The sequence below is a fragment of the Notolabrus celidotus genome, chromosome 11, assembly GCF_009762535.1.
Source record: "Notolabrus celidotus isolate fNotCel1 chromosome 11, fNotCel1.pri, whole genome shotgun sequence".
Classification (NCBI taxonomy): Eukaryota; Metazoa; Chordata; class Actinopteri; order Labriformes; family Labridae; genus Notolabrus; species Notolabrus celidotus.
Genome location: NC_048282.1, coordinates 18,268,390 through 18,294,340, shown reverse-complemented (window position 1 = coordinate 18,294,340; position 25,951 = coordinate 18,268,390). Strand labels below are relative to the sequence as shown.

The 25,951-nt window shown below is 40.9% G+C and overlaps 1 protein-coding gene across 1 annotated transcript; it reads left to right on the top strand.

Moving 5' to 3' along the window:
* cacnb3b (calcium channel, voltage-dependent, beta 3b) lies at positions 1 to 25,382 on the top strand. The gene is given in 14 exon segments (XM_034696796.1): positions 1 to 220; positions 14,626 to 14,745; positions 14,933 to 15,055; positions 15,147 to 15,204; positions 15,207 to 15,266; positions 15,521 to 15,573; positions 16,137 to 16,217; positions 20,732 to 20,790; positions 21,011 to 21,111; positions 21,278 to 21,429; positions 21,524 to 21,619; positions 21,720 to 21,890; positions 21,982 to 22,029; positions 22,134 to 25,382. Coding segments are annotated over 13 exon segments (1,143 nt in total). The 5' UTR covers positions 1 to 181; the 3' UTR covers positions 22,012 to 22,029; positions 22,134 to 25,382.
* The last annotated feature ends 569 nt before the right edge of the window (positions 25,383 to 25,951 follow it).

Here is a 25,951-nt window from a genome sequence, read left to right as displayed (position 1 = left end):
GCAGATGCCGCCGGAGCTTCACGTCCACATGAAGCTCTCAGCCGAGCTCTCGTGTTGTGAAAATGTTAACACGAGGCGCGGTGTTCTGCCTTTAGCTGAAGATATGATTCTTCAAACTGAGTCTTTTACTTTTATTCCACCCAAATTGGGCCGATGTGACCGAGGTCCCCTTTAACTGCGGATGTCCCTGACCAATTCCAGCGTCTTTCTGCTCAACGAGGTGGGTTGTTTTCAGTTTTTTTTCTCTTCTTTAGGACCTCTTGTTGTGATGGAGGTAATCACGACCGAGTGAGATTTCCCACTGTGTTGTTTGAAGCGTCGATCAGCCTTTTCAAACTGTACTTTCAGACATAAACAAGCAGTAGGCGAAATGCAAAAGCAGCTCCTCGATGGGATAGTACCGATGATTTAATTAGACAGGCTGACCTCATCGGGGATCTCTCACTTCAGAGTAAAGGAGTCTCAGCATGCATGCATCGACTCTGTCAGGCTGCCAGAGGAAATAAAAAGCAGATTTGAAATGTCCGTGCATGACAAACATTTAGACCAGAATAGAATGTGTCAGGTGGAGCAACAGATGCATACAATCACACAGCACTGTGGGTGTGTTCATGCTTCCACCTTATTATTTATCAGAGCATGAGAGAAATAATTTACATTTTGCTGCAGGATAACAATGATTGTATTAACCCTGTGGTTATCACTTTGACACATACGGAGCCAGTGCGTTGTTACTCACATTCATATTTAACTCCTCCCTGTGACTGTGTGCATGCAATACAACAGCTCCCCCCCTTCAATTATTTAGTTGCTGTTATGTCATTTTGCATTTGAGACTTCCATACTTGTTTATGTGGGCAATTAGCTGTAGTTCACTCACTGGAAGCTATCATCCTCTGTATTATTTGCATAACAATGACAGGTGGAAAAAATGCAAATATTTCTAACGTTTCAAATGAAAGAAGGCAACTTTCAGCGTCACAACATGGGGATGAAAAGTGAGGAAAACTAGGGATTAAAGGCACATGCAGAGGGGAAGCTGATGATATTGTAATATGCATTTACATGGTGTATTGATTTTCATCTAAATAATGCACAATTGTTCTCTCATTATGTTTACAAATGCAGTGATTCACCTTAATGAAATGCAATCCACTAAAAGCTGGTGAGAAGATTTCCATTATGTGGAGTAGAAGTGTGATGAAATAGCAATGCAATCATTCACACAGCCTCAAACATTTCATATGATTTCTAAGGTTGTTTTGTGTCTTTAGGCTGACTTTCACCCATCGATCCTGGTATTCTCAAAGGATATGGCACTGTGACTTGGAGCTTTGATTTCTAGAAGATAGATTGATGAGTAAAGTTATAGATTTACATTTTCAAATTAATTCTGAGGGTTGATAAAACTGTTCCATCATTCGAGCGCACATCTGCATCTCTCTGAGCTTGATTCCCTATCAGAGGATCTAGATTATTCTAAAGGTGCTTGAAAGGTCAAAAGTTAGAATTCTGAGTGTGCTCCCAAGCCTTTTCCGGCTGGTAAAAGTTTTTCTGGAGGAGCTGGATGATTGCATCATTTGCTTCAGTGTGTGTCTGGCAGGCGAACCACAGGGGGTCTGGCCGGTCTATGGGCTATGGATTCACGCTGGGTGCTGAAGCGAAGGTTCTGCCCTTCACATTAAACTCCTCTTTGAAAGTCAGCTGCAATCGACTTGTCATAACATCTGTGCCATGTTTTTAGGGTTCAGAACGTTAAATAAAGTAAAAGACAGAGGCTTTGAAATGTTAGTTCTATTCTTTGTTCCCCTTGCTTTCTTCTTTTTGTTTCTGAGACAGTAGGGGATTTTGTGGAAAATAAAGTAAGCCACAGAGATCTTGTCAGACTACTTTGAGGGATATCAATTTGTTTGATCAAGTTTTTGTGTGGAGCATCTGTCAAAGAACAAAATCAGAGGCTGGTGCATTTGAATCCTTTTGACTGCAGTAGCCTGGAGAGCAGTTTTATGTCCTTTATTTTTGATTAATTACACTTTCAAGTTGTTAATTTTGAGTTATAATTAAAAGATACTAAAATGAAAATGTCGAAGCTTGCCACATGGATGTGCACTCATATGACAAATTACTCCATTACACCTTAATCATCAGTTCATTCTGTAACACATCAATGCCTGTTTTATGCTTAATCTCATTGAGAAAAGGCCTATGATATTTTGTCTTGACTCTATGCTCATGTTTTCACTTTTGCTCTCACCCTGATAAATATGTCTTTGTTTTAGTCAAAGAAAAGTTCAATATTGTAACAAACAATCTGACCACACTCTGTGTACATATGCTGCATGTGTCTGTGCTTCTCCAAAACATAAAGCACACAGTCTGTGTGTAAAGCTGCTTGGTGACACTATCACTCGCCTCACTGTGGTCACACCAGTCTGTTTACATCCCTCCTCCGCTTGAAGTTTAAACTTCAAACAGAGATCAGCTCTGAGCTGGAACACAAGATGTACCTGCACATCTGAATCCATCAGGTAACTGTACCAACCTTGCGCAAGGATTTGGCAGCAGCCAGGTGTCATCTTCCTCCAGTCAAAAATCAAAACGCAGCATCCCCGCCGCCTTAAAATAGCCCCTCATCCATAATGCACCAGCAGCAGCAGCAGCAGCAGCAACAGCAGCAGCAGCAGCAGCAGCTCTGCTTCATATGGGACACACTAACAGACATCTGCACTCAATGCTTGGGTGCAGCTCTCTGCCATGTTTCTGCCTGTCTTCAGCTCATTGCACAGCACTGTGGAGTTTAACTTTCAAACCTTTATCCATTCATGTTTTATTCACTCTTACTGCTCATGCTGAATTCGAATGGATGGTTCCCCCGTCTTTCTATCTCTCCCTCCTTCTTTTTTCTCCTCTGCCTCACTGTTTCCTGCAACCTATCCTATGAATTATGAATCTCAACTTTGCAGGAGATTTTCACATCACCCATTGTCAGGGCTTTATTGTGTCACACTGGTTTCTGTCTTTAGATGTATGTTGTTCATCTGCACACAAATTAACACTCAAAGCTGATACATCCCTTTCTTCTCTTTGGTTGGTTTTTGTGGTTCTGAAAAACTCAGACATCCAAAGATATCCGCTCTGATCAGGTGTCAGAGAACAGCCAGCCATGACATCCTCAGAACACACAGAGTGAACAGAGGGCTTCACTGGGGACGCCTCCACATGTCGAACAGAGACAAGTAGCACGGCTCCCATAGCTCCCATCAGCACAAGACTTTCCCCTGTCTGAAAACTTTAGGTTTTGACAGGTTGAAATCCATAGAGGCTTAAACAACAGTGTGTTAGGGCTGTAGAAAAGGCAGATTTTCTCCTTTGGAGAATTTGTCTTTGTATTGCTCACCATGGCTTTGACCACTTCCTGTGCACTTTTGCTCATTTTTGAAGGTCTGGGCTTGATGATTAGATCCTATCAAAGGAAATACTAAAGCTATGACACAAGATTATGTTTTAGAGAGAAGAGTTCTTCAAACTTTGCAGTCACATTTAATAGAGTTAGATTTTGATCCAGCGATAACTTCATTTGATCTATAAAAAATAGTCCTGGTTTTGGTTTGTACTCATTTTACTGGCCTGCTCAAAGACCGGACATCAAACCATCACTCTTTTAGGATAAAATGGAAACCTATTCAGAGCCAGACGTTCACTCGACATAAAGGCATGGCATCTTTAATCCAAATGTGGAATAACACGAGCAAACACTTGCAGTCCTCCAAAATTTGATATGAAACTTCCCAGAAGAGCAGACGGAGCATATCATCCCTTTGACTCTGGAATGAGACGTTCATCAATCAATAATGGGTTTAATTTGCATTTGCGAAACTACTTTTTTTCATCATGTTTATGCAAGATGCCCTACAATTCACACAAATAAGAACAAGATGCTTCATAAGTACAATTTAACTTGTTTATTTTCTGCCTGAACTCATGATCTGACTGTTTGCGCTGATTATACATCATGATATCATTCCAGAGCCTGAATGTTGCAGTGAGATGCAGAAAAGAGACATGTCAGCGTCCTGAATGAACTTAACATGCAGTTGCAATCCAGATCCAATCCTTCGGTCCCATCGGGCTGGCGAGGTGGAGATCAAGGGAAGAGAGGGGAGCAGCATCAGAGAGGGCGGGAGAGGGAGAGAGCCTCTGTGACGTAGACGAGGGTTGTGTACTGAGAGTGGTGGAGAACCAGAGAGGAGGAGGATGGGGAGGAGGAGGGGGTGTGGAGAAAAAGAGAGAGGGATAGACTGCTTACAAGCACGCTACAGTACACTTCAGTGTTACCCAGGAGAGAGAGCACACCATGACTGAGTAGCAGAGAGGGCGAGCAAGAGAGACGGGGAGTTTGCTCTCCTACCTCCGACTGAGTAAGTAACCGGCTGTATCTTCTGCGTCTCATCTCTGATTGAAACGGCATTGGTAGCCTTTGTAATGTGAACTATAGATCTGTGCTTGGTTTTGGACTGATACCTCATTGGATGTAGATGAAAGATGGAGGAAGAAACAGTAATATTTTTCAACTCTGCCCTTGAAATTTTAAGTGGCAGTTTGCAAATCGTGGCTGTAAAAGTTAGGCACAGCTGAGTTTTCATCTGCATTTGAGCATTTTGTGACATATTTTTATGAAACTCCTTCCCCTCCTCGCTGACATTTCAGTGCAAAGTCTGAGTTGCTCTAAAGCAGAAAATGCCATTTAGTGCTGATGTAGTGCGATGGAGGAGCGGTGGTGGGAAGCTGTGGGCATCCTTGCAGGCATTCATGCTCTCTCTGTTGGTGGGGGGAAGGAGTGCATTTGGGACCGCTAGGCTTCCTGTGTGGGGTCAATTAAATACTGCATGAGACAGAGCACTAAAAGCCTGTCCCGTGAGGAGCCGAGTGCTTTGTGTGTTTGTGTGTGTATGTGTGCATGAATATGATCGTGTGTTGGAACATCAGTGTGCAATGTCTTGATCAAATTTGATGAAACAGTGATGTTGAGAGGGCCAATGAGTCCAGTTCCAGTTTTTTTTTTTTTCCAGAAAAACCCGCTTTTTTAGTTTTTTACTCTGAAGGGACAAAAAAAAGGTCTAAATATGAAGACAATGTTTCTCCCTTTTATTCATGACATCTGTGTGTTTGTCTGGTCTTACCTAAGACCTTTTTCAATTCTTATATTTAAAGCATCTCCAGCTTATTATCCAAGCTTCTTACATCTGTGATCTGTGAGCTCAAACTATGACTTTTATTTTCCTAAACCAACGCTCTCTTGTCAAATGTTGACATCTCAAACTTGAGAGGAAACACTATGTTTTAGATGTGAAGCTGAAATGTGCAAATATGTAGGGCACCATTACATATTGATAAGTCTGACATTCCCCTCAGTAAGCTAAACCCACGATTCAAGACGCACCAATTAGGCCCAACTCGAACCTCAAGCTTAAATCAGGTCAGCTTCCGACAAACACTTCTGGTTTAATAAAGGATGCAGCAGCACTGTGCCTTTCTGTGCTGCACTGAAGGTACACAGCTTTATATGGGTTAGCTCCAGCCGCTCCGCACTTTGAAGCAGTTTGGTGAAGTCAGGTTGAAGGACCCTTGGGAGTGGAAGAGAACCGAAGTATACACAGTGTAGCCGGCAAGGCCAAGTCGACAGCGTAGATGAAAGATGTAGAATCCTCTTGGTCGGGCTGCTCCTCTTCCTCTGCTGTATGTCACGACACAGTCGTCCCATACACTGATGATTCACGTCATTACATACAAGATGTCCCCCTATTTTTAAACCTCCATACTGCCAGCTGTTACTGTGAGGACTTGGTGTCTTTGGTGAGAAAGCAGTAGCGTGCGGCATGCTTTGAAATGACTCGAAGTGCGTATTTATAGGCTGCAAAGGGCTCATTAGAGTCAGGGAGAAAGTATCCTGAGGTAACATTAGAGCACAAGGAGGGTGGAGCTGCTCGGGACAGGATGGAGTATCAATCTGGGTAGCTCTCTTATTGATCCGCTCTGCCCTACTCTGGTTGCACTGTCAGGAGACCTTCTCTATGTTTCTGCATGATCCTCCTCTGCCTGTTAATGCTGCCTCAGCTCTCATTGCACACAGGAAGGTGCCTCTCCTCACAAGTCAAAAGGTTGGAGGCAGGGGCAGGTGTATGCACAGATTTTGTGCTTGAATGTCCAGTTTTGTTGGGGACATCTGGAGCTTTGTGAACTCTGAAGTGCCCTTTTTTCAAAAGTCAGAGCTCCTAGTTGGTGCAGGGTTTCTCAGGTGCTTGCAGCACAAGAGTGTGGCTCAGCGGTGCTAAGCTAAAATACAATATAATGGCCTCAGTTTCAAACCTTAATGCTTTTTTTGGTCCCAATTGAAATCTCTCTTTAGCAGCAAAGATTGTTAAAGATGAACACCCAATTCATCGTCTTTTTAATAAATTCTAAATTTGATATTTAAATCCCTCTTTCGCCAAATTTAGGTGGCACCTTTTCTGCAAAGTCCTTGTGTGTTTGATCTTGTTATTTGAAATATGTCATGCTCATACAGGGAATGATAGAGTTAGGGTTTAGGTTAGGGGAAAATGTGTTCTTATTCTTCAAAGTAAAGATTGTGGCGAAAGTATTGTCACATTCCAAAACTCTGTTGCAGTGTCAGCTAACATTTTAAGAGAATTGGCATATGATGTTTGAAAAGTGACAACATTTTTGAATCACTTTATCCCCTTTTTGTCTGCATCCATATCAATTGGTTTTGTCATTGTGCAACCACTTTCTTCTTCTTATCTCGACTCTGAAGCCTGTGAACTTTGAAGACAAGAGCTAAAAAAAGAAACCTTATGAAGTACACCTGCATCATATTACCAGGAGGATTGAACAACATCAGATGCAATATTACCCTGTTCAGAAGAAGGAGAAGAAAAACACTGCTGCATAGACTGAATACATACTGTAGACTGGGCTGAGACGCGCCTTGGCGTCTGTTTGTTTATAGTTGTCTGTACAGCCACTTAGTTCACATTCAGATGGGCTATCTAGCATCACTGAATATAGCTGAGCCAGTCCCAAATCTGCTTGGCTCTTTCTTGAGGGAATTCATCAAAACTCAGTGAACTTTGACAATCCTCCGCTCTCCTCTCCCCACTGCCAGCCCCAGTCTGTGATGGGGAGAGGGGGGAGCTATATTTAGACCCACTGAACAGCAGAAAAATAACAAAAAGAAAAGATTCTGCGGTTAATCTGTGGTCCAATTGTTATAACATTCTGACTATCTTATCCCTCTTATTGTTTCTCACCGTTTCTTGTCACACCCTTTCTCTTTTGGGCTCATTTTGGTCTTAACTGCAGAGAAATGACTCGATCAACATTCAGAAAAATCACTATTCAGGGTTTGCCTTCTTTGAAAACGTTTCTCAAATTTAATTAGCCATTCAGGTATGTTATCTCTCTCCCCTCGCTCTGCTTCCCTCTCTCATTTTATTTCTTGCTTTTTCCCGCCCTCTCCATCTTTGGTTCCTCTCCCGCTGTTTGAAAGGGCTGCTGTGGCTCCTTCATGCACCACACTAATGAAGAAAATAGTCCCCTTATCTTCTGTGTTAAACTGGAATATAGGGGAAATAAAAACAACAATATGTGAGTGTGCCCTTGTGTGTGTGCTTGCGTCTCTTTAATTTTCAAAAGCCGCACAGAAATATAGCCCTGAGACATTTGTTGCTAAAAGCCTCTGCTGGAGTGCACTTAATTCTTGAGTTGAATGAGCGTGAGTGAGCGCATGCTGCCAGTAAAATGGTTGATAAAGTAGGGTCCTCGGTGCCTGGGGGCGACCTGGAGAGCAGGCATGCATGCAGCCCCCGTCCTGCCAGGAACGACCATGCTGTCTGCTACATCAGAGACCTTCTCTCCCCGCTTATTATGAAGACGTCTGATGGACTCTAGATGGTTGCCTGCTGACTCACCGCTGCATCTCTGTTCTGTGGGCTCATGCATCACCTTCCTGTCAGGAGGGATGGTGCAGGGGCAGGAAGACAGCCCTGCCCTCCTTCATACATATCACCTTCTCATCATTTCACCTCTCCTTTCTTGTATTCACTCTTTCCAACCTCCCTGTTGTGGGTTTATTTTTGCCACTGTGGAAGCAGTCACCTGTTAGGCACAGAAAGCTTCCATTTGGCGTCAGGATAGACTCGGTTGTCTTTCAGCATTCATCTCATCGTTATCATCACTGAGAATGTCTTACATAACTGCTCAGTCTTTTTATGTCTTATTTATAGTGCAATCTGTGCCTGGTGAAAAATGTGAGGGTACACAACATTTAATAACCCTTTTCAGGATCTTCTAAAACAGAAATTGGAATCAAAGACATGTAAGAAAAAGCTTATGTTTTGTGATGCTGAGAGGAATATATTAGATTCAGTGGGAGGACTGAGAAGAGAGGAGAGGATTTAGAGACTGTGCATGAAACCGAAGCAAAGCTCCTTTTTTGAGGGCAGCCTGGAAGCAGTAGAAAACCCACAGAACTGGACCAGTATTCGGGCGTGTACACACCAGTGCTGCAGTCAGGGCATCAATTTTGAATAGGAAATGGCTGTTGAGGCAGTGCAGCAACGTCAGCTGTGAAGCACTTAGTCTGAACGCGGCTGCCTCTCTCTCTCTCTCTCTCTCTCTCTCTCTCTCTCTCACTCTCTCTCTTCCCCCCTGTAACCACGGGGTTGAGGAGAGGAGGAGGAGGAGGAGGGCTCTGTCTTCTCTGTGCACTGGGGGAGAAGAGAGCGCTGGCAGCAGCATCATGTCTGCCTCCGACTCGAGCGCTACAGGACTCATCTGTAACAAGGTACGCTGTGGATGCTGCCCGTTTTGTTGAATCACGCTGCATGCAAACTCAGACTCCATGTGTCCCCTGTCTGTCTGCTCTCAGACATCTTCTTCTTGTGTTTTGCTTCCCTCCCCTCCTTTCACTCTCGTCTCGGCAGAAGTCTGCTCTGATTCACTCACTTCGCCAGCGTCTCCTCTCTTCTTCTCTATTACCTTGTTCACTCGTCTCATCTTCTTTGGACATACTGTACCATACACACTCGGGCAGTTTGTCCATCTTTTGCAACTCTGTAGGTAACTTTGAGGCTCTGGGAGTCCCATCTGTTGAATGTCATGGCTTTTGACTTTGTCATTGTCCCAGACTTTTATCTCCTGTCTTTGTATGAAGGGGTTCTTACATTTTGGTTTTATTGTGTATTTGTACTTGTGGTTTATTTAGTTAGTCAGTTTATCGATGTTGCTTTGAGTATGCAAGAGCCTCTTGTAGTCCACTATGAAATTTCACAAATCAAGAGAGAGAGAGATATAGACAGACAGAGGGACAGAGACACATATACACCAAAGTCAACCAAACAAATGACTTCAAAGCTAGTTATTTGGTACAAAAATCACACTTTGTGTTACTTTCTGTCCCACAATACTTAGTGTAGTAAGACCATCTATAAAACACAAAGACAAGATTTTTCTATAATGACTTCAGTATATTCTGGATTTGCTTGATTCAAACAAGGGAAGCTTCATTTTAACTTTGGATCCAAATAACCTGTGGATCAGATTTTTACAGAGAACATGGACTTTGATTATTTTCTCCTCCATCACTCCTGTTTGATGCACACACGTGGTCTGAGTAACCAATGAGAAGATCTCAGCAAGATGTCCCAAGAATGTTTATGTATACAGCATAAGCGTTTTTTTGCCCTTTTTTTGGGGGGGGGGGGGCTGAAGCACCTCTAAATTGAATCCCAGCACAAATCCCAAAGTTTCAAAACCATACAGTACTTGGTTGAAAGGTAATATTCTAACAACACAAATACAGCAGCTCCACCGTGTTTTACATGTTGTGCATTGCATTTCTAAAGAAAGTCCAAGAAATAACTCCAATATCAATTTTTGGTATTTTTGGTATTTTTGGTACTCACTTTCGGGGGCTGGTTTACTCCAGAAACATACATACTGTTTATGTGTATGTTGAGGAGCTGCTGTATCAAAATGAGTTGTCTTTCCCCAGAAATTAGGGTTACCATAGGTTTCTTTTATGATTCTAATCCATTCCTCTTTTGCTGTGGCTCAGCATTTAAATAACCTTTATCAGATTTGATGGTTTAGTCACAGACTTTCCCAAAAAGTGTTATACTTTTCTTTCACAAATGTGGGAATGAAATTGCATTAAAATGTACAAAACAGTGAAATTTATCTTGCACGGCTCAGCACCCTTAAACATCCGATCCTAGAATGGCCCCTGGTATACATTTAAGAAACTTGTTTTACATAGATGTTTACAAGATGAAGGTATAGCTCGTGTGATAAAGCCAGTGCCACATGTATCGAGGCAAAGTCCCTGACACACTGGTCCCTTATGACAATTCGGTGCATGTTATCTCCTCTTTATCTTTCCCACATTTGTCCCATCGATCTCAATGAATACAAGAAATAAAAGCAGCTTAATAAAGTCAAAAGGCCACAGACAACATACAAATAACAGACTTCTTTAAGAGAGTTACACATTAAAAAACTTGCAGTATGCATGGTCATGTCACTCCATCCAAAAAAATGTCTTGCAGTACAGTCAACTGCTAAGTAATTCCATTTGTATTTCTCATTTGAAGGTGTGAAAGGTGTCCTTTGTCCAAAAAATACAAGTAATTGAAGATCTTCCACATCTCTCATTTGATCTCTTCAAGAAACTCCAAGGAGAATATAAACTGCTAAACATTGCACATTAGAGCATGAACTTGAATGTCTGCAGACTCCGACTTTCACTGCACTCAGATAAGTCAGGGTTACCTATGGAAGGTGTTTGTTGAATGTATGTGGAAAGTGGCTGTAATGTGTGAATATAAGGCACTTATCACACAGTTAAACAACACTGAGAAAGAGAGAATAAACTAGAGATGAACAGAAAGACATTTTTAACAATTTCACATCTTTATGAATGTTTTTTTGTTGATATTTCTGCCAAATGCTAAAACAGTAAAAGTTTAAAATAGCTTCAAACACTCAAACAAACAAAAAAAAAAATCAGCAGTGAAGCAACACACAACTGTTGACAAATTGTTTACATATCTTGGGATTATGTGCATTTGTTGTAATCATCCAATAATGCAGCACAATATATGTACTGTATCCCCTAGCCTGCTATGTGGTCAGCAGTTCATTACTTTGAGAATATTACACTTCAAAAATAAAAAAAATGCATTCATACCTTTGATTCCCTGCATCTGGCTTTGAAATTTGCAAAAAGAAAAAAACAGCAGTGTTTTACATCAAATAAAGGCCTTTTGGACTGCATGCACACTAAAGCAAAGTGATGCAAAGCTTTTTGCAAAGAACCTGGACAGTAACAAAGAGAAAAAGTCTGGCAGTCCTGGGCTTCAACTTCAAGAGAACGTGTCTTTTCTCTTATATAACTCCAGAGAAATTTATGCTTTTCATCTAATCAAAACAGTATCTATGTGATTATATGAGTAAGATTAATAAAAATGAAGAGAATGTATGGATACTTAGTGCAAAAGAGACACAGTTTGCACTTAAGAATATCAGTTCTCATCATCCATCTGCAGAACTGTGTGTGTGATTTAATTAGGTTTTGTTTCTTCTGCTGGTAGACTCCACAGACGCTGGCAGGCTTTGATATTCAAATGATTTCCACAAACTCTGCTCTGGATTCTGATAAAGCAAAGGAGGGATGGAGAAAATGGTGGGGAGGAGGGAAGAAGAGAAGAGGCAGAGGGAGGCTGAGGAGACAGGTGGGGGGGGGGGGAGTAAAAGAAGTATGACGTTGTTATGGAGCTATATTTGGCTGTGTTTTGTGGGAGCTCCTGTCTGGTTTATGAAGAGTCTTCCAGCCCTGCACCCACCTGGGACTGAAGCCACCGAGGGGAGGAGAGGGCTGCTGGTGGAGGGAGAGCACAAAAATAGGATCTGGTGAAGTGAGGCTTTGTGAGGGGTTTTCAGTCTGGAAGTTTACATATGTGGTTGCAGAATTTGGTCACAAAGTCTTTGGTGATTTTTTATAATGTTCTTGTAGTTTAGTGATTGAAAATGTAATGCCTTAAACCGTTGTTGAACCAGGATGTATCATGTATCATGTTTTAACATCATGCCTGGTGGGGATCCTTTGACTTTTTCAGTCAGCCTCAAGTGGGCACTTGGGAACTTCTATTTTTTGTGTTTCTTCTGCATTGGCTTTATTTCGCAACATTGAAGGTTGCCGCTCTGCTGTAAGCGATGTAATGAAATGTGTGTGCAAATGGTGCATAGTGTAAAGCTTTTTTGTGGGGTCAAAGGGACACCAATTTAGCTAGAAGTTTTGTTCACAACCTTAATAACAAATAGGGTTGCAAAATTCCGGGAATTTTAAAAGTTGGAAACTTTCCATGGGAATTAACGGGAATTTATGGGAATAAACAGGAATAAACCAGGAATTTACTAAATTGAAGGTTGGCTCTAAATAGGGAACTTAAATATTGTTGGGAAGAATATATATTTTTGCATAATCCTGACTAAAACAACCAGATTTCATGCAAGTAATGTTGAATATCTATGCTACTCCTCAATCACATGCACATAGAACACTGCTTACTGCTGAGACCACGCCCCCTACATGCACTTTTTTATTTGGATGTTGAATGGGACTTTTTGGAGGGAGAGGGGCTCTTTTCATTTAACATTTTGAATGGGACTTTGTTGGGATTGTATTTGTAAATTTTTGAATGGGTTGGGTTTGAATGGATGTCTGCTTATAACAAAACAAATATTTATGCTTGGATATGATACCTTTCCATAAAATTACCCTCAGTTCCCAGTTATTTCCCATAAATTCCCATAATTTCCAATTTTGAATATTTCTAAAATTCCCAAAATTAACTTCCCATGGAAATTTACCTGAAACTTTCCGAAAATGTACCGGAATTTACCACCCCTTTGCAACCCTACTTACAAAAGAGTTGGCATACTGGTAAAATGTTGAAAACATAATTTGATGTTTTAAACCATTTAAACCATATGTTTAATTGAAGATAGTGCAAAGACAATGTATCAAATGTTGGAACTAAAAAAATATTGTTTTCTTATTTTTTATTTGATGGCTACAAAACGTTTTTAAAAAATTGGGACAAGGGAGTGTTATCCATTATGTTTCATCACCTCTTTTCCAAACATATTCTGTAAACATTTGGGAACAGAGGAAATTGAAATGTCTGTTTCATGATGTGCCTTGTGTTTCATTGGGTCACAAGTCAGGACTGCAGGCAGGCCAGTTTAGCACCCGGACAAATCTACTACTGAGCCATGCTGTTGTTTTATGTGCAGAATGTGGTTTGAGACTGTCTGCAGTTCTTTACTTGTTGTTGGCCCTTTACTCTTTAGAGCGGAGGAGGAGGTGGTTTCTACCATTTCCCCCCCAAAAAGTCAAATTTTAATTTGCCAGACCACAGGACAGTTTTCTACTTCCCCTCATTTTATCGATGTTGCAGTTCAATTAATAGTATTCAAGTCATCCGAATTGTCAACTTGAAAATGGAAGTCAATTAAAATGTGTTAAAATTGGATTTCAGAGAAAGTTCATTTTGAAATAAATGCGTTTCTTCAATTAGTCATGATATATTATAGCATTTGGATTTCGTGATACACAAGCAATAAAGCATATCAATTTGAAACTAAAAACTTTTAATAAATCAGATTTTTTCTAACACGTTACACCACTTCTGCAGCTGATTTAGATCAATGTAGAGTCTCTCAAATAAATTTGAGATTTAATCAGATTTTTTTCATGGTAGAGGTTTCTGGATATTTGCCAACATCTGGTGAAGCTGTTGAGTGGGTTCATGGACACCAAGTGCTGTGCTTGATGTTGGTGTTGTTGCTTTTCTCACGCACATTTGGTTCCCCTGAGACTGCTGCTTTGGAAAGCTACAGGAAGGAACTCACTGGTCCTCGCAGGCTTGATCACATGGCTTCAGGAGAGGAAAGGCAGGTTCAGACTCAGGTTGAACAAGGAGGGAGGCATGGTTGACACAAGAAGATGTACATGTAGTTCTCGCTTAACAGTTTGTAATTTTACATTGCAGAACGCTTTATTTGTGTCAAAAGCATTCTTTTGTATGTTTGCAGACCATGTAGGTTTGCGGTCCATCGATTTAGCAGTATCTAAGAAAACAGTCCAAGTGGAGATCAAAAAGGCAGAACACATTCTCCTGTAATGTGTTCCCAACTCATGTTGGCAGTCATCTGATGTGCATTTAACTTCTCTTAACAGCTATTTGCTTGAAAGTGTAGCTAAAGATCATCTCCTAGATGCTGCCACTGCAACTCCGCTCCATTCTCCCTTCACAATTAGACTGTAAACAAAGACAAAGCTTGTAAAAGGAAGTCTTGACTATGAGTGCTTTGTTGCTAACCACTGGCTACACCTGAAGCCTTGAAAACTTGGCTCCCATATATTGGTGTCAATTCTAAACAGGAAACAGCAGCTTCCACAATGTATTAGGTAGTGGATTTATGTCCTTCCTTCCCGGGCTTATAATTATTTCTCTCCTCTCCTGTCTCCTCCTTTTCCTTTCCTCCTGTCCTTATCTTTAGGGTTCAGCCGATTCCTACACTAGTCGACCCTCGGATTCCGACCTGTCCCTGGAGGAGGACCAGGAGGCGTCTCGGCGTGAAGCCGAGCGCCAGGCTCAGCTGCAGCTAGAGAGAGCCAAGGTGAGAGTCTGAGGGTTCAAGGTCAATGCCTGTAAACAGGAGCAGTATTTTACTTCAATCCTATAAAGATTCATCATGATCTATTCAACCAAAACTGAATCCTCAGAAGTGTGAATATTGACAATCAAAGTGCTTATTTCCATTTGTCTCATTTATGTATATTTTTCTTCATTTGGTTTGTCATCAGTCCAAACCTGTAGCATTTGCTGTTAAAACCAATGTCAGTTACTGTGGGGCCCTTGATGAAGATTGTCCAGTCCAAGGTGCCGCTATTAACTTTGAAACCAAAGACTTTCTGCATATAAAAGAAGTAAGCGTTAAGATGATACCATAATTAGTAAAACAATTTTTAATTCTTGTTTAATTCTTGAGTATTAATAATGTGTCTCCCTGTCCTGCAGAAATACAACAATGACTGGTGGATTGGTCGACTGGTGAAGGAAGGGGCTGACATCACTTTCATCCAAGCCCGGTCAAACTAGAAGCCATGAGGATAAACAGGAGCAGAAAGCAGCAGCAAGGTTAGAGGTCACTCGGCTGTGAGAAATCTCTTCATGTCTGTTATAAATCCCCTTTACTTTCATCTATATCTCTGTTTCTCTGTCTCTCTCTGTTGACCCAATTCTACCAACTCTGCGTCTCATGCAGCCCTTTGAAAACTTTTTTTAGACCAACTTCTTGCTCATGTGTTGCTCTGTTTTGGAAGTCCTCCTCTCTAAATTGCAACCTGAGGGAATTCACGCATAATGAAGCTTTGCATTATGTTGCTCCACAGGAAAGGAGGGAACGCTTCATCGGGAGGCTGGAGGTCCACCCCTCCATCTGCAGGTAAGTGGGACTGAAGGAGACCTGCTGCTGTGTCAGTCTGCTCTGCCTTGACGTGCTCTCACAGGGTCCCATTTACATACCCTGCTGTGCCTGAGCTAAAATGTTGTCTTAAGAAGTAAAATACATTTTAGTATTCCTTTCAAAGCTTGCACTTTTACACCTAAATAAACCTTATAGCTACATGAGATAAACACGGATTGCATGGTGTGCATGTTTTCTGTGCTAACACACTCTTACTAATTGCCTTAGCCGTCTTGCTAGCTTAATGCTTAATGTTCATTCTGTTTATCCTGAAAGCAAAACAGAAGCAGAAACAGGTATGTTTTGTGCCTATTCCTCAGTGTATCACTTCACATTGTTATAATTTATCTAAAACACGCCAACTGATACAGGACTATAAAATGTACTGTGCCAAAGTGCATTTTATAGCTAGCTCTGCTCATTGCTAGCAACAATGCAGAGAGCCCACTAACCATGCATACCAATATGTAAGCCTTATGTGTGTCATTGCAGTAAACTTACTCAAACATGTTATATATTTGTCCATATATTTCCACCTGCAGACAGAACATGTCCCTCCATATGATGTGGTTCCCTCTATGCGGCCTGTGGTGCTGGTTGGCCCTTCTTTGAAAGGTTATGAGGTGAGAAAAAAATCATCAAGGCTTTCATTAAAGCTCCTGTCAACTGAAATTGAAACTGATGCCTCTTTATGAGCTTGAGAGCAATCAAGACCATCAGGAACCAGACCAGTTCTAAGAAGGATCAGTTCTATGATGTAATTTATGAAACCACTGCTGCAGGGTGGGTGTTTACATTGCTATTAGCAAAGATTCCTGGTGAGTTTGATGGTTGAAAAAAATAAGAGGATGGGATGTTTGTTTTCAGACATGACTCAAACAGGTACAGGTACAGGTAAAATATCAGCATAAAGACAAGATGTGCTGCTCTTCCCACAGGGGCCACCAAAATCAAAACAAAAGGCGTTTTTCAACCACAGGAACTTTACTCCTTAACTAGGGACTTTACTCCTGAACTACGTGTGTTTCGACCGGAGGATCCAGGGTCTAAATTGAGTTCAGGGGTAGATAATCTCCCCCCTGAAAAGCCCCTGTTATGGGGGTAGTACTTTTCAAAGGTCCTGGGACTTTCGGTTAAACGTAACGGTGTTTGTGGAGTTAACACATTTGTTGAAACACAGAGGGAGTTCATGGGAATGCATACTAGTTTAGTTTTCAAAATATTATTTAATATCATTATTTTCTCCACACGTCACTGGCCTGATTTGCACAATTTACCCGGGACTTCAGCCCACGGTCAAAACGCAGGCAACAATGGGGGCACAGGAGCCTTTTAGTTCCGGGGAAAGTAGTACTGGGGGCTAAAAGACACTGGAACTCTTGGTCGAAATGCACCTAAATCAAAAGTTCCCAACGGGAGCCTTAATACACTTTGTCTCTGCTTATCGAAGTCTTGACATGGCCAGATTTAGAGCATGTTATGCAGTCACTTGAAATACATTATCAGCAAGCCAATCAAAAGCCAAATGTATGACTTTGGCCTTAATAGTAAATAACAGCTTAAAGCTTCTTGAGTTTTCTTGGTAGGAGAATGATGAAACATCATAGAAATATTGTCTCTGGTTTACTTCACAAAACTGTTGGAACATATTACTTTCACACACAATCTCTACATACATAGACCACTACTGATGGGAGTCAAAGTTCCACACATGTCTTTTATTCAAGGCTTCATCATGGCTTCTTGAAGTGAAAATAATTGATATTTGAGTTTAAGCTTCTGAAAAAAAAGTCATCTTGAGTTCAGCCATGCAAACATTTAAGCATCTCAGAATCTTTTGGATAGATTACTGTGACATTTCACTTGGTGCCCGGAGGATGAATCCAACTAACTATGTTGACTTCTGAATTTTTCTCTAAATGTGATAAAAAAAAGTGACTTTTAAAAATTCACTCTTAATTTTTATGTGGCCTTGGAGCTACATGTGGAGAAATGTTGCTGTTATTTTTGGTGTGCACAACTTTACAAACGGCGCCCCATATATGAGGTCCTCTTCCTGTAACTTCTCTGTTGGCTTTTCTTTCTCACTCCGTTTTCTTCAATTTGGTTGACATCTCTTTCACTCAGCTTCTGGTGTGTTAGAACATCCCCCTGCTGTTTCTTGCTGTCCCTTGTCTTCTTTTCTCTGCTGTTGACTGGTCAGGCATTAACCACCAATCTGTCCAAATAAATTGAAAGTTATATAAAAATGTCCTCCATGTTGTCTACCGATGTTAACGCAAAGTAACATTTTGCCAGATTGTCATTGGAAAGAAGTACAATCATAGTCCCCTATACTGTATGTGTCATAAGTTCTCTCTGTGGATTGATTGGGTAATATGTGTGATCAGGTGTCCCTATAGCGTCTCCTCCTCATAATAACCTTTGTCGAGGAGTTTTGGCCAATCAGTGTAAAGTATTGAACACAGCCAGGTGATTATTAAGAGAGCCTGGTAAAAACAGTAAAAAAAAAAAAAAACAATGATTAAAATATCTGTTAATGGGCTCCCAGCCATACATGTGATATATGTGAGTATTTGCATTCAGTCCCTGGTCTTCTTTGATAAGGACTATCTGTTTCATTCAGCTCAGTCTGGACTGTATTTCTGCTCAAGTATGGATCCTCGGTTTGATGGTATCCATTATCTCATTACAGTAACTGTGATACGAAATACCAGAGACTCATCCTGATGAAATTATCGCTCCCACACCAGGAATCTTGGATTTTTTTCCAGACACATATAGCAGCATGTTTGCCTCTTTATATCAGCTTCTGTATATGATTTCCACTGTAACACATGTGGGCAAGGTGTATGAGGAATCATGGTGGTTGAAGCTGATTAATCTTGCTGGTGAATGTGCTGAAATATGGGGCATGTAATTGAACAGAGTGTATTTGTGCTATAACATTTTCTCTCTGCCTCGTTCCCTCTTCTGTGACCACGCAGGCTGTGTGCCAAGCCGTTTGTTTTGTGTCTGTGTGTGTGTGAAATATTTATGCATCGCTCTGGCGATGTGCTTTGGGGATGCTCCAGTGGTGAGCACCAGCCTGCCTCCTCCTCTCCTCTTCCCCTTTCTCTCTGCTTTGTCTCTCTTCTACGTATATTCAGTTGCTCTCCCCTGTTCTCCGACATTTCCTTCCTGTTTCCATCTCTTGCACTCTTGCTGTTTCTCCATCTCACTGTTATAGTGTAGAGGAGCAACACCACGGTGCACCTCATTCCCTATTCGAAAGGCCATCCATTTTTCAGGGCGTTTTGAAAATAGACTGCTTCCCTTTACCCTCAGAGGGTTGAAGAAATGTTAGCTAGCAACACACACCCTCATGCATTCCCCCCACACATGTTTAAATACATGCAAACAAACACTGCTTGGAATAACAATTTGTGAAATGTTACGTTTTTCCACAAAAATAATTTATAAACTGATTTAGAATTCTTCATTTCACATAAACTCGTTTCCCCCCTTTGAAAATCCCAAATCTATGAACATACATTGATTGTACAACCTAAAACTCAACTACTGTTTTCAAAGTTTCACATCGCACTTGTGTAAATTTACATATTGGACTATGGCTTGCTCCAAAACCATCAAACCCTGCTTGTACATCCACCTTGAGAAGTCTGACTGAGTGAATATTTCTGTTCTCTGTAGATGATTAAGAAAACAGTTTTTTAGTTCCAAACTTTGCATTTATCATTATGTACAGTGGAGCTCAAACATCCAGCTAAAGTAACAAAACACCATCATGTGTGTAATAATTTATATTGTAAAAGGAAGGAGTATTCTTGATGTGTATTTGCTGCTACAGCATATAATATTGTGCTGTGTGTAAACTGAATTATATATGTTCTGATGTGATAACTTATATTGCCAAGATTATGAAATACCCAAGGCAATTATTTACTTGTTTTGTATTCAAATTTTGTTCATGTTATTTTAGTTTAAAGCAGATGTTGGTTTTAATTAATGTATCTATTATTGATTACAAAACAGATAAGATATGAAAGAAAAAAATCAAGTAATAAAAAATATGTTTTTTGAGGTAACAATAATTATGGACAATTTCTGTACATTTATTAACCATTAAAAGTGTTTCTTATTAGGGACGTTTAAAAGGAAACTCAAAGTTCAACAAACAGACTAGTCTGAAGGTGAGACAACACTCATGAAACTGTGAGCACAATTTGTTTATCACGGCCAGACTGTCGACCGTATATTATTATTTATTTTAATACACAGTCTATGGGCTAAACACACAGTTTGTTGCAGAGTAAGTAACTAACATAAGCAGAGCTGGCACCATCAGCCTCTAGTCCTCCTTGCAAGTCAACGCCCAAATGCATGTGCTGGTCACACACTGCTCGGTCAAGTGCTTACAAACCAGTTTTACCAGACACAGCCTACATACAACTTTATCTCAATTTTCTAGATGAAAGTAATGACAAACTATGCCACGCTATGAGATCTGATCTGGCATCCGTGCTTTTACATCCTTATAGTGGAGCATTATAGAATTATGGAAGTTGAGCCGGGTACTGTTGAGCCGAGGATTTGCTTGAGGCTGGTTCCAGAAGTACCAGAAACCACATACACACCAATTCAAAAAAGCTGATCTTTACAGCAGAAATAAACATGTTTACAGCCTGGTACAAAAGACGAGTGTAGTCTGGATAACTCATTTCTCGATCGGCACACACTGTAAGGGGGGTGAATTTTTTTCTAAGGTGGCAATTTCAAAGATATTAGATTACGAGTCTTCCAATGAGAGGCACAGCTGACTTGATTGACAGGCAGGAACACTGTAGCTGTTGGCTAGGAGGCTCAAAGCCCACCTCTTTACGCCACAATCGCTCGACAGCAACAATATGGCTGCCGCTGAAGATTGGCCTCAAAACAGCGCTTCAGAAACAGATGGGTGATGTCACGGATCCTACGTCCATATTTTATACAGTCTATGGCTTTGAAACTGAAATGTTAACAAACCCAAAAGTGAATAACAAATATTTTTTCAAGTCTAGGTGTGTGTGCAACGGTCCATATTTCATAACTCTGGACTTCTCTCCACTCATCCCTCCGCTTCCTCTCTGTCGCCTAGGTAACAGACATGATGCAGAAAGCCTTGTTTGACTTCCTGAAGCACAGATTTGATGGCAGGTGAGTACAGCTGTCTTGTGTGTTGCTGCAGCTCAGTGTACAGTAACTCTGTGACCGAGCTGCTGAGCTGTTCAGAGGATTCTGCCTATCACGTTTCATGGTCGATAGGACACATGATGATGATGACGACTTATTTTTAGCTGTGAGAGAGCACAAGTTCATCTCATCCTATGAAATGGAGCAGTTATGGATGTGGTGTGATAAGACACTTCTCCTGCAGGATCTCTATTACACGGGTGACTGCTGATCTGTCACTGGCAAAGCGCTCGGTGCTCAACAAGAAGGCCATAATGGAGAGATCCAACACTCGCTCCAGTCTGGGTGAGTGACAGTTAAGTTGTCTTTGATCTGTTTTTGCTAAATAAAGATTAATACCTGCTAAGAATAGATGCCTTTTTCTGCTTTTGTGTCACGTCTGTACTAAACTTCAAAGGAAGTGTTGCTCTGTGAGATGTTTTAAATCCCTGTCTTCTTTGGTTTGCTGCAGCTGAAGTCCAGAGTGAGATAGAGAGGATCTTTGAGCTGGCCAAGTCTCTTCAGCTGGTCGTCCTGGATGCTGACACCATCAACCACCCGGCACAGCTCCTCAAAACATCACTGGCTCCCATCATTGTCTACGTCAAAGTCTCCTCGCCCAAGGTAGAGTACCCAGAAAGTACCTTTGATAACCATTATTTCTAAAGTGTTTATTTCTCATTTGCTGTACTGTCTCTGCCTTTGGCTTATATTACAGGTTCTTCAGAGGCTGATCAAATCTCGAGGGAAGTCGCAAAGCAAACACCTCAATGTCCAGATGATGGCAGGGGACAAGCTGGCTCAGTGTCCGCCTGTATGCCACTCTGACTAACACTCATAATAATAAAGCTCAGATCCTTTATGTACACTGAGCCTGCTAACTTCCCTTTTTCATTGCTCATGTTCCTCATTAGGAGATGTTTGATGTCATCCTGGATGAGAATCAGCTGGAGGATGCGTGTGAACACCTCGCAGAGTACCTGGAAATTTACTGGCGTGCCACACACCTCCCGTGTTCTGCCCCTGTTAACCCGTTACTAGACCAAAGTGTGATCACCCCACCCTCAGCTAACTCCAGCCAACAGGTAAGACAAAACCACAGCCACAACTTGGTTTATTAGCATTCTGGTTGCTTTATAAATGACAACTTTTCTGCCACTTATCTCTGGTCTTTAGTTTTCCGAGACTCAAGAGTTGATAGAATAATGACCACCACGAAAATCGGTAAGTAGAGATATGTCTGTCTTTCAACCTTAAGTCTTTATATCTTCTGCAGCTGATTTGTGGAACTCTTTGCCCTCCTGAAATTTGTCCTTGCTCCTCTGCAGCAGCAGCCTGTGCTGTCGGCTGGGGTCAGACGAGGAGGTCATAGAGCACAGGGACCAGGGCGCCACCAGGGGGCAGCAGCAGCCCTCATATCTTCAGAGCCAGCCACCACCTTCTCTGGCGAAAAGAAGAGGAACAAGAGCAGAGTCGTTCAAGCGAGGAAGAGCAGGAGGCTGGTGAGCTGGAAGAAGAGAAGAAACACAAACAGGGAGAGGAGCATGAGGAGGAGGAGGAAGGTTAAACCAGAGGTACCTCCACCTCACTGCTGCCCCCTCGACAAGAGCTCCCTGCTCCCACAGCCACGCGACATCTCAGGGCCGCTTTCTACAGCTGCACAGATACTGGTGACAAAAACCAGTACAGCAGTGCAGTCACTGCACAACACCTTTTTCCCCTCCCTCACCCACCTGACCTCACCCGACTCCCTGCTCCCACACTGGAGGTCAAGCTGAGCCAGCCCAGGTGTGATTGACACCCAGACAAATTACACACCTGTGAAGTCAGAGGATGTTAGCATAAAGTACTGTAGCATAGCAACACAAGATACAAACAAAAGTAGCTTATCATTGTAGTGTTTCCTCTCAGATAATCACGGCTTCCAAAGAGAGTGACGCAAAACCAATTCTTTGTCTTCCATCTTCACAGCTCTCTGTGAGCTCACTCCAGTTTGACCAAATGTTTCCTTTAAAATGCACAACAGTTACTTTATCTTATTTATGTTCTTCCTAATCCAATAGATTTTTTGAATCATTATTTTCCCTTTTTTTTTACTGCAGCTAAACACACTACCCTCTGTAATCCATATCTTGGCCCTCATGATAGCTGGTCACATATCCATATGCAACAGTAATGCAAACCACGTACACATCAAGTGCATGCTTCCATATCAGCAGTCTATATGCATATTTTTTCACAGCTGTGAATGTATAAATGCTGCTCTGTCAGCTTAAGAGGGATCATTTGCGATTATTAACTGGTTTCTTTGCAGATGGTTGGTGGCAAATCTCATAACGATCACTTACAGTTCTCTGAAACAGAAACAACAAAAAATACGTGAGCATCAATCAAGTCTTATTCTGCTTCGATTACAGCACTGTCTAATCCCATTTGATCATTCCAATTTATAATACTGCTTGCCACTTGGTAATATGCAGACAGTAAAAATCTTCTTTTTGACACTTAGAAATGATCCAGAAATATAATTGGTAGCAGAACCAGATGTCAGAGTATGCTCTGGCTTTAACAGATGTAAAACCATCTCGAATGCATCATTCTAGTCTCAAGCTTTCAGTTTTTGCTTTCAGTAGCAGTCATACCCTGTCACCAAACTGCTCCTCATGATGATTTTAAAGTAAAACTGAGAGTTTGATACTGGAGCAATAACCCTGTCCAGTCTCTTATGACCAGATGTTGTAAATGATGTTTCTTTTAAACTGTTATCTACTCTCATTTTGTTGTATTTTTTTCTTCAGTAGAAGAAATGCTGAATATGTGCAAGATTTAACACACATGACTTGACTTGATCTCCAGGACCATAAAACTTGAAAAAAACAACAGCTTGTTGATTAGATGTAGTGTATGATTTCTAAATAGATGTCTAGATTAAGAAGGGTTACATGTTGCTTCAGCATGTGTGCTGAATGTACAATTTGTGATATTAGCACTTAACTTAAAAAAATCACATCTCCATAAACCGCACAGTCAGGAGCATATCTGCCTTTTTTATCACAACAGTAGCATTATTTATATTTTACATCACTCGTTATGCAACTGAAGAAATGGTTGATTATAGACACCTAGTTTCTCTTTGGATATCAGGGTGAGTTGAAGGCATCAGCAGGGACTCAGAGTTATGTAACTCGATGAAAAGAAGTAGCAACTTTGCATGCATCTGTACCCACCCTCCACCCCACCACTGTGCTACGACGCTGAAAGGATTTCATCACCGCCGAAGAGACACTGAGTCTCTAAGCACATCAAAAGATTGCCAGGCTTACTTCCCAATAAGCCAGTAAATTGTTTCATAATCTTTTGGCCGAAGTTCTGCAGGCACATCAATACATGGAGGGCGACCTCTTGTGGCAAATATATGTCATTATCTGCAACTCACTTAACTTCAAAGCAGACATTACACGTGCATCCATAGAAATGAAAAACATGGACAACCTCTAGTCATAACGGCAGTTTAATGTATTTGCTGCAAACATCAAAAGCTTAATTTTAACATAATTTCTCATGTTTATTTATTTACTTATCGCGCTGCTTCCACTTTATGTCTAACAGTACAAGTGAATGCATCTCAAGAAGCACTGGTATTCTCACCTTAATGCATCTGCTTTGCATTATACAAATATATCAATCGGTTAACGTACCACACATGTAAATAACCTAATATATGTGCATGACATATTGTATTCCTGTTCATCAGAAGGGCTTTTTGGGACCATCCTCACATGAGCCATTCACTCTGCAGAGTAATCAATATGACATTCATAACCAGTAACATGAACACATTATTCAGGCTTTATTGTACATACTGTATAATCTGTATGCAGATATTATAAGTATTATCATAATGCACAGAAACAAATAATGCTGACAGAAAGCAGAGAGGGTTTTAGTCACAGCACATAAATCTATATTAAACGTCTCAGAGAGCATGAGTTTATATGTCTTTACCTCTCCTTTTAGAAAAAAATGCACTGCAGTTATTTAAGACCACAGTAAAGTTTGCTTCCACTGATACCCACATTCATTTCTGAAGGACCAGGTTTGAGAAACATAACCTCTACTTGAGCACAGTTTCTTCTTTTAATTAGAAAATATCTTACATTTCTTTAATTTCTCTTGCAGGAAACTTCTACAAATTATTCCTTCAATGTCCAAAGCACAATTTTTTACAATTATTGTTTTTCCTATTGCTTTCACTCGCCTAAATTCTGTATGCAATACAAAGTCTATTATTGACACGACACTAGCTGAGACTATCAAGATATCTCTTCGGGTATGATGAGGTATAATTGCACTACTATGATTTCTGTGTCTGCTTTATGATGCAATAAATGCACTAAACATTATGCTGTACCTTCCTCCAAAACTAAACAAGATGTCCGGTCTAAGGATGATGTTAACATTTCACTGGGCTTCTGACAGGTCGACAAGATAAATATCCATCAGTGTCTGAAGATAATGTGTACAGGGTGCATCTTTTGTTAATAGCACATTTGAAAGAGGGGGTGATTAAAACACATTTAAGTAACATTTCTGTCTCCATGTGTTGTTTTTAATTAGAATTTGAAGTGTTTTCTAAACTCACCAGCAGAGGGCAGTAGAAGCACGTCTGTACCTAGAGGATGTACTATATAATGATGGAAATATTCCAATTATCACCCAAAGAGGACTTTGATGTCACTTAAACAGTGTTTTTCAAAGGGCCTCTTTAATACAAAAAAAGATTATCTAGGCCAGGTGAGGAGAAGCAGAAAATCCAACCCTAAAGTGCAGCTCCTTAACACTTGAAAAATCTTGAGAGCTCTGATCTTAACTTTTGAATGCATCAAATTAATTTGGAGCCATCCAAAATTGTATCTTGTCAGATTAAAAGCAATTGTGTATGGGCAGGGAGTATGACATAAACCTCTAAACAATGAAAATAAAACAAAACCTTCAAAGCATTTAGTTGAAATGTTGCTGAAACAACCCTTACATACAGTCGATTGATCATCGACTGTATATTAAATGGACAATGTGCCTTAAGCTCCTTCCATTGTGGTGTGATGCCCAAAGACAGCCTCACTGGGTGCTGACATACTGTGCTGAT